The sequence below is a fragment of the Chiloscyllium plagiosum genome, chromosome 16 (genome assembly GCF_004010195.1).
Source record: "Chiloscyllium plagiosum isolate BGI_BamShark_2017 chromosome 16, ASM401019v2, whole genome shotgun sequence".
In the NCBI taxonomy this organism is placed as follows: Eukaryota; Metazoa; Chordata; class Chondrichthyes; order Orectolobiformes; family Hemiscylliidae; genus Chiloscyllium; species Chiloscyllium plagiosum.
In genome coordinates, this window is record NC_057725.1 from 41,316,434 (window position 1) to 41,325,502 (window position 9,069).

Sequence of the window (9,069 nt, forward strand, 5' to 3'; positions counted from 1 at the left end):
TCAGGTCCTGGGGATTTATCCGCCTTTAATCGTTTCAATGCATCCAGCACTTCCTCCTCTGTAATCTGGTCATTTTGCAAGATGTCACCATCTATTTCCCTACAGTCTATATCTTCCATATCCTTTTCCACAGTAAATACTGATGCAAAATATTCATTTAGTATCTCCCTCATTTTCTGTGGCTCCACACAAAGGCCGCCTTGCTGATCTTTGAGGGGCCCTATTCTCTTCCTAGTTACCCTTTTGTCCTAATATATTTGTAAAAACCCTGGAATTTGGGTTTTATTTTATTCATTCATGGGATGTGCGCATTCCTCGCTGGGCCAGCATTTATTACCTATCTCTTGAGAAGGTGGTGGTGAGCTGGTTTTTTGATCTGCTGGAGTCAGTTTTGTGCGGGTAGACCCACAATGCTGTTTGAGAGGGAGTTGCAAGATTTTGATCCAGCGACACTGAAGAAACAGTGATATATTTCAAAGGCAGGATGGGTTGGAGGGGAACTTGCTGGTTGTTGCATTCCCATGTATCTGCTGCCCTCATTCTTCTAGATGGTAGGTGTTGTCTAAAAAGTTTCAGTGAATTTCTATAGTGCATCTTGCAGATGGTACACTTGCTGCTACTGAGTGCTGATGGTGAAAGGAGTGAATGTTTTTGGATGTGGTGACAATCAAGTGGGCTATTTCATTTTGGGCATTGTGCATAAATAGCAAAAACCTCAAGTTCAATAAGGGAAACAAATAGAATGTTAGTCTTTATTTCAAATGGAATGAAGTATAAAAATAGGGAAGTCATAGAGTCATAGGGATGTACAGCATGGAAACAGACTCTTCGGTCCAACTCGCCCATGCCAAACAGATAGGAGAAAGTGAGGTCTGCAGATGCTGGAGATCAAAGTTGAAACTTTATTGCTGGAACAGCACAGCAGGTCAGGCAGCATCCAGGGAACAGGAGATTCGACGTTTCGGGCACAGGCCCTTCTTCAGGAATGCCAAACAGATATCCTAACCTAATCTTGTCCCATTTGCTAGCACTTGGCTAATATCCTTCTAAACCCTTCCTCAGTCTTGCTAAAGTTACACAAGGCACTAGTTAGACCACACCTAGAATACTGTGAACAGTTTGGTGCCTCTGGCTTGAGGGAAAATAATACGGGACTGAAGGCAGTTCAGAGAAGGTCAATCCCAGACGTAAAGGTACTGTCTTACAAGGAGAAGTTGCACAGAGGACACTTATTCGAGTTTAGAAGAATGACCTTACTGGAATATAACATTATTGCAACATATACGATTGATAGAGGGCTTGTCACGATAGATATGGAGAGGTTGTTTCCCTTTGTAGGAATCTAAAAACAAAGGTTATAATCTCAGATAAACATTTAAGATATGAGGAGGTATTTCTTCTCTCAGAGAGTAGTAAATCTATGGAATTCTTTCTTGCAGAGGGCTGTCAAGTTTATGAAGGCTGAGGTACACAGAGTTTTAATTGGGAGAGGAATCAAAGGTTACATGGAAAAGGCAAGAAAGTAGATTTGAGGATCATCAGTTCAGCCATGATGTTGTTGAATGCTGGTTTGGACTTGATGGGCTGAATGGGTCTACTTCTATTCCAATGTTTATAGTCTTAAAATTTGCACCTTAGAATTTTGCAGTCATTCTCTATTTATGTAATATTCTGCTTTTTTATTCTCCTTCATACAATGGACAACTTCATGTTTTGCCATGCTGTACTTGTGCATCTGCCAGATTTTTTTTATTCCCCCACTCTCTCAAACTATCTATATCCATCCGCAACTTACTCATGTCACCTTTTCTAATTATCACTGAGATTGGACAGGAATGCCTTTAGAGATGAAAAAGTTAAAACCACCATTTGTTCTTTGATGAAGGACTCAATTTGAAGAACAATTTTAACAGGTGTTTAAAAATTTTAGTCTAATCAACACAATCCGAGTCAATGTATTTGGTTAATAAGATTTTTAAAAATGATTACCAGCACAGTTTTCCTCATCCGATTTATCTTGACAATCTATTTCACCATTACATCGTAAACGTCCATCAATGCACTGGCCCTTTTCACACTGAAAATGATTGGCAGAACACATTGGACAGTTTTCTTCATCACTATCATCATCACATTCTGGAAAGCCATCACAACGCCATGCCATTGGAATACAATCAATCTCTCCAGTAGCACATGTAAATTGTTCTGGTGAACAGGTTGGTGGTTCTGAAAGAAGATGGACATTATTCAGAATAAACCTTTGATTGTTAATGTTTATATTTTGTTTTATCTGCTTTTTCTGTCCCCCTCCGCCACACCAAATTCCAATTGATGTGGATTTTTAACCGGAATATCAAAAGGATATGGGGCTCAGATCTTAACCTGTAAATTTTTTTCTTTCTCACGTTTACTTCCTTCCTTCTCTGTTCACCTTGCCTGAAAATGCAACACAAGCTTGAACATTTTTGTTCTTGTTGCGGTGTGTGTATTGCTGGCAAAGCAATATTATAAAATAGCAATCCAGCGATAAAAAAGATATGATAATCTTTGGTCAAGATAGGACAGTGTGTATTTTGGATGGGAACTTGGAGTTGTTACAGTTCCCATGTGCCTGCAGTCCACGGTCATATAAATGATATAGGATGTGTGTGCGTCTGGGAGATGCTGTGGAAGAAGCCTTGGAATCATGTAATACAATACCATTGGCCATTCTTTATGCACAAACTCAAGAACTTGAGTTTCAACAAGCCAATGGGTTAACTGCCTCTGATACAAAAATTGCACAGATGTTCTGTGTGGGAATGGGTTGAGTTCAACTTCTCTAACAATACAAATAACTTTTAAAGCACCCTCATCTGTTGATAACATGACTGAATTTCAGACATCAGCAGTCAGCCAAGGTTGTACTGGCAGGATATTCGGAATTTGGTACATGATGGGTGGAAGTTGTTCTCTTACAGAAAGCACTAGGCAGGAATAATTTCTGAGTCAGGACAGATGTGATACCAGGAAAGGAATTTTAACATTATTTTTAAATCAAGACTTTCCATTCACAAACAGATGCCGCATAGCTGGAGGGCTCCAAACACATACAAGAGGTTATAGATTAAGGAATTTACAATTCAGGATGCCATTCAGTCTATCGTGTCTATTTCAGTGAACAAAGATCTGACTACACTTGTCCCATTTTCCAGCTCTTGGTGCACAGTCCTGGAAGCTATTGCATTGCAAGTGACTATCTAAATACTGCTTAAATGTGACAAGAGTTTCTGACTCAACCATGCTTTCAGGCAGTGAATTCCAGACTTCCCTCACTGGCTGGATGAAAAAAAAATTGCATTAAATCTGTATTCACTTGATTATTCACCCCACTAACGGACAAAGTGCCTTCCAAACCACCCTATTTATTCCCTTTGTAATCTTATACACCTTCATGAGGTCCCGTCTTTACTGTTGCTGCTTCAAGGAAAACAACCCCAGCCTCCAATCGTTCCTCATATTCACACCCTCCAGCCCAAGCAGTATCTGATAAATCTCCTCTATGCCCTCTCTAGTACAATCACATCCTTCCTGTAATGCATTGAACAGAAGTACACACAGTATTTCAAATGCGCCTTACCAGTATTTTATACAGTTCCAGTACAAATTCCCTAAAGTTCTGTTGTAAGCCTCAGCTAATAAAAGCAAATATCCGCTGGCCCTTCTCAGTCATTTTATCTTTCTGCCCTGCTAACTTCACAAGTTTGTGGATATTCGCCCCGAGGTTCCTCTGATCATTAATTCTTTCAAGAATCCTGCCATTCACAGTGTAACTGCTGGCATCTTTCGCCCTCTCCAAATGCATTACCTCTCACTTTCTCAGGATGAACTCCATTTGTGACTGCTCTGTCCAGCTAAGCAGACCACTGGTGTTCTTGTGCAGTTTATGGTAATTCTCCTCATTATTTACCACTATTTTCGATAGAAGCAGTAGGAGGCCATCTGGCCCAGTGAGTCAGCTCCTTCATTCAATTAGACCATAATTGAAGAACATTGGAGGTTTTGATATTGTGTATGGAGACAGACTAAGCCTTTTCTGCTGACTAACCACATTGTTTGGGATGCATTGTAAATTTCAGTCTGCTTCTTCTGATAATAGAGGCTACCAGTCTTCAAATGACCAGCCTTCTATACCATGGAACAGATAACAGTCAATCCTCATGCTGGTTTTCTTTTCAATATGTGTCATAAAATAGCCAATTGGAAGGGAATTGTCTGCTGTTTAAATTTTGTTTTCCTCCTATGAAGGGATTAAATTTTACAACCTTGAGGCTGATATTGAAGTGGATAATGTAATTCAAGTTTAATCAGAAGTCAGATTCTTTATTTATCACTGCAAAAATGATAGAATTTAAAAGTCTCACAGCAACGTTTGAAGTCAAAGATACCTTTGCATCTAACACTGCCTTTACTTAGTTCGGTACAATTTAGTTTTTCAAACGATCAGATCTCGGTAATATTTTGTGAGCTCAATTAAAGAGCAGTTCCTAAAATAGCCTGATAGGTCATTAACTTCCAAATGTTCTACAAAAGGATGAAAAACCAAAGAAAAGGATCTAAAATGATAAAAAAAACTGAATGAACTGAAGATGCTGTAAATCAGAGAACATCAGAGAAAAATGGAAATTGTTGGAAAAGCTCAGCAGGTCTGGCAGCATCTGTGGAGAGTTAACATTTTGGGTCAGAACTGAGGAAGGCTCACTCAACCTAAAACATTAACTACTCAACCTAAAACATTAACTCTGATTTCTCTCCACAAAAGGTGCCTGGATTGCTGAGCTTTTCCAGCAATTTCTATTTTCATATCAGATTTAAAATTATAAACTGTAATTTGGGTATAGTACCTCCACATGTCAGTAGATTCTGTAATAACACCAAGTGTACGGGACATGAGCATCGTGGTGTCCCATCACCTTTTGCAATGCAGATGTGTGAGCAGCCACCATTATCACGGGAACAAGGGTGTGCACCTATGAAGAAATCTCAGAATTTTAGAACCAGGAATAAGTGTTTATACCCTCATCTTACTGCAGTACATCATCGAATCATATTTACAAAGCAAAGCAATCATTCTAAATTCTAACTGAAAAGGCTACACAACAAGCTGCTGGGTGAAGGTAACTTCCGCATTGATTACTTTTACTTAAAATGTACATTGTTTCAAAATCTAATTCTGAGTAGTTAATCTCTAAATATATTTTATTATTTGTTTAATAACTACTTCATCATCCAATTGTTTTGCTATTTTCATGTCTAAATTGCAAAATTTGAAGACTTGGATTTGGTTTATTGTTGTCATATGTGCCTAAGTACAGTGAAAAGTTGTGATTTGTGAGCAGTACAGGCAGATCATAACATACAAGGATAACAGGGTGTTTAGACAGAGTGAGGCATACGAGGTTATTGCTGCACAGGAAGTGCACAGAAACAAGATCAACATTCGATTTGAAATTAGAGGGGTCCATTCAACAGTCCAATAACAGCAGGAAAGCAATTGTTCTTGAATCTGTTGGGTTGTGTTTAGCTTCTGTACTTTCTTCCTAACAGAAGAGGTTGGAAGAGAGTATTACTGGGGTGGGAGGGTTCTTTTTGATGATAATGGCAGCCTTTTTGCAGTAACGAGGAATGCAGAAGGAGTCCATGGTTGGGAGGTTGCCTTTCATGATTATCTGAGCTGTGTACATAGCAGTTGCTATACCCAAGCCATTATACACCCAGATAGAATGCTTTCTATGGTGCATCTGTAAACGTTGATGAGGATCCTTATGGACATGCCAATTTCCCAAGCCTCTGAGGAAGAACAGGTGTTGTTCTGCCTTCATAACTGTCGCATCTACGTGGGAGCTAAAGGACAGAGTGTTGGTTACGGTCACTTCTAGGAACTTGACGATCTGGACCCTTTCCACCTCAGTTCCAGAATTTACCTTTTTGCACTGTGACTGTATATGTAAACCGTAGAAAAACCATGTAGAAATGGGATTATACCAGTTGAACAGGTGTTTACAAAACAATGTGTCCCACTACATTTTGACTGCTTTCATTGCTGGTAAGTTTGACCCTTTTTTGCACCTTTAGAGATAAAAGCAAAGCCTGAAGGAAGCAGCTTAAAATATTAACATCTGATTACATTTGTTTGCAACTTTTGGAATACAGTCATTTACAGTATATTACCGTCACCATATTTTATGATATAAAATATTAAGTATAAAATAAATTTATAAAATATAAAATAAAAGTATTAAACAAAGTAAACTTACTGAACTCTGCCACATCTAGCTCTTCAACTGCATGGATACTAGTCAGGTGAACAATTCTACCCTGAATTCTTGTTCGATGGTCTCCAGTTGTCTTTTCTATGCACTCAATCATCTGTTGCTGACGGTCAATCCAATAAATGTAGTCACCAAGTATAGCAAGCCCCATTGGCTGCAGGATGCTGGAATCCTGCAATGTCAGTCTATTGGCACCTAAGTAAATTAACCAAACTTTTCCTTTTAAAATATCATATGTACATAAAACTTTGCATGTAAAATGCATGAATTACATTTAAAAAGGTAATGCAGGAAAGGAACAGTACCCAAAAGAGAGGAGCGAGAGAGATTCCGAAGCAGCATGATGGGAAAGGAAAAATCAGATGAAAAGTCTCATCCCTCCGAACAACTGATTAGGCTGAAAAGTGTCAGAGATTTTCTGCTTGTTATACAACTTTAAAATATAGGAACATCTCAAGTTGGAAAGGGATTAAGTACAAATATTTGCAACAAAGCAAATTTACTGAAAAGGTGCAGGTTCTATTCTGGTTAGAACTGGATTAGATAATTTCAACCAGAGTGGAAATGGTGATTTATAGTTTGTGTCAATAGTTATACAACTGGTGACGTGAGAAAAGAAAGGATCACCCTAAGTGCTGGTGACCTTGCTGGGTAGCTTGCACATGTGGCTGTTACATACAAAGACAGTAATTATTCTTTTGGGATATCCCATAATTGAACAGCCAAATGGCCGATACTCATATTCAAAGTTAACACAAGAGCCATTTGGCTGATTGGAAACAATAGGACTGACAATGTACATGGCATTGCATTTCATTGATAATACTTCCAGGATTTAAAAAAGAAGAAAAGGGCAAGTAAAGAGAAGAAATCAGTCAAAATAGTCCTTGTGTTTGAAAGATTTGCTTTGGTCTTTTGCTCAGTGTCCAATGAGTCACTTTAATTTTCAAAATATTGTACAAAGTAACTTTTTTTTGGTTTTATTTCTTTATTTTGATTTTCCCTTCCGAAGTGTGAAGATATTTCTCTCTTAATTCTATTTTAAAAGAATCTGACCACATAAATCCTGACTGACAGCTTCGAACATCATTTTCAAATTGTCAGAAGTGTAGTCCTTCAGGTGTGGAATTATACTGAAAAAGTACTGGAAACCACATGTTGATACTAAATCAACAAACTGAATGCAGTTCCAGGAATTCTTCATCACAAATTGTCATACAATTAAAGGAATTTTTAGAGAATGTTTAAGGAGCTTTCATTCCACTGGAACCCTCTCCCTTTTTGACCAGCAACATCAATATAAATAAGGAAATATTTCCAAGGTGCCAACCATGAGCCAAAAATTTGTGGGTTCAAGTCCCACTGCAGGCATTTGACCACAAATATCCAGACTGATACTTCAGTGAAGTCTTTTGGATTAGACGTAAAGCTGAGGTTTTTAGATTCCTCCCAGATGTTTGTAAAACATTTCATGACATTATTTTGAAAAGGAAAATTTACACCCAATGTCCTGGCCAATATTTTTCCCTGAATAAACATCAACAAACCAGAATATCTAGTAGATATTATCATATTGCTGCTTATGTGAGTTTGTGTAAAAATTAACCATCATATTGTTTTGCATTACAATATGATCTAAACTTTAAAAAATGACTCTAAAGTGCTGTATGACATCCTAAGGCTGATAATGGTGCTAATTGAATGCACATAGACACAGTGCAGAGTAATTAAAGGTCTTAAGACATGTTTCTGCTGCAATGAAAAACAAGTTTTAAGTTTTAAATAAGTCTTTATATCTGATCAATTAGTACCTAAATTCAACTAACAAAAGAAAGTAAAATGTTTGTTTAATAATAATGTTTTCAGCAAAACTATGGTTTAGGAGTCCTTATTACTAATTTAAACAAATTTAATGCGAGGTCAGCTGAGTGGCCTGGTCTCTGTATATCTCTACAGATTTTTATGGTAAGCACATTACAAGCTGCTATTGTTTTTTTCCACAATCACCACCACCTGTTTTAAAGAACTTTGCACATTTTCCGTTCTGGGGTATCTAATATCAGCAGCGTCAAACAATTAAATATCAGGTACAGAACTGCTGGATGCAACATTAGACATAAAAGAAACCATTTTCAATACCAGGTATCTGCTTCAACTTGAATTTCAGGTAACTACCTCCTACTAACATACCTTCAACCATTGTGTTTCCTCTCAGAGGAAAACTTTTGGCCAAACTAGTGCCATATAGTGTCAAATTAAGCACAGTTTAGTACTACAGGCACATACCAACAAGGAACAGAGCTGAGGTTACCAAAGTCATTATGCTTATGATCCCTGCAACTAACAGGCTTTAATCTGATTACATTTCTTTGCATAATTGGTGAAGTATTACGTTACTTACTTATTAATTGTCAAGCCTATTAGTAGGAGAAAGTGAGGACTGCAGATGCTGGAGACCAGAGTTGAAAAGTGTGGTGCTGGAAAAGTGCAGCAGGCTAGGCAGCATCCGAGGAGCAGGAGAATCGACGTTTCTGGCATAAGCCCTTCTTCAGGAGTGAGGCTGGTGTGCCAAGCGGGGTGAGATAAAAGGTAGGGGGGAGGGAATTTGGGGGAGAGGTGCTGGGAATACGAAAGGTGGAAAAGGTGAGGGTGAGGGTGATAGGCCAGAGAGGGGGTGGAGGCAGAGAGATTAGATTAGATTAGATTACAGTGTGGAAACAGGCCCTTCGGCCCAACAAGTCCACACCGACCTGCCGAA

The 9,069-nt window shown here is 38.4% G+C and overlaps 1 protein-coding gene across 1 annotated transcript in view; it reads right to left on the reverse strand.

Annotated features, from left to right (window-relative positions):
• lrp5 (low density lipoprotein receptor-related protein 5) overlaps positions 1-9,069 on the reverse strand; it is a 180,143-nt gene that overhangs the window by 18,647 nt on the left and 152,427 nt on the right. Inside the window, exons 15-17 of the mRNA XM_043705916.1 lie at positions 6,297-6,506; positions 4,884-5,009; positions 1,990-2,226 (exon numbers count right to left, since the gene is read on the reverse strand). Coding sequence (XP_043561851.1) covers positions 1,990-2,226; positions 4,884-5,009; positions 6,297-6,506 — 573 coding nt within the window. The remainder of the gene's footprint in view (positions 1-1,989; positions 2,227-4,883; positions 5,010-6,296; positions 6,507-9,069) is intronic.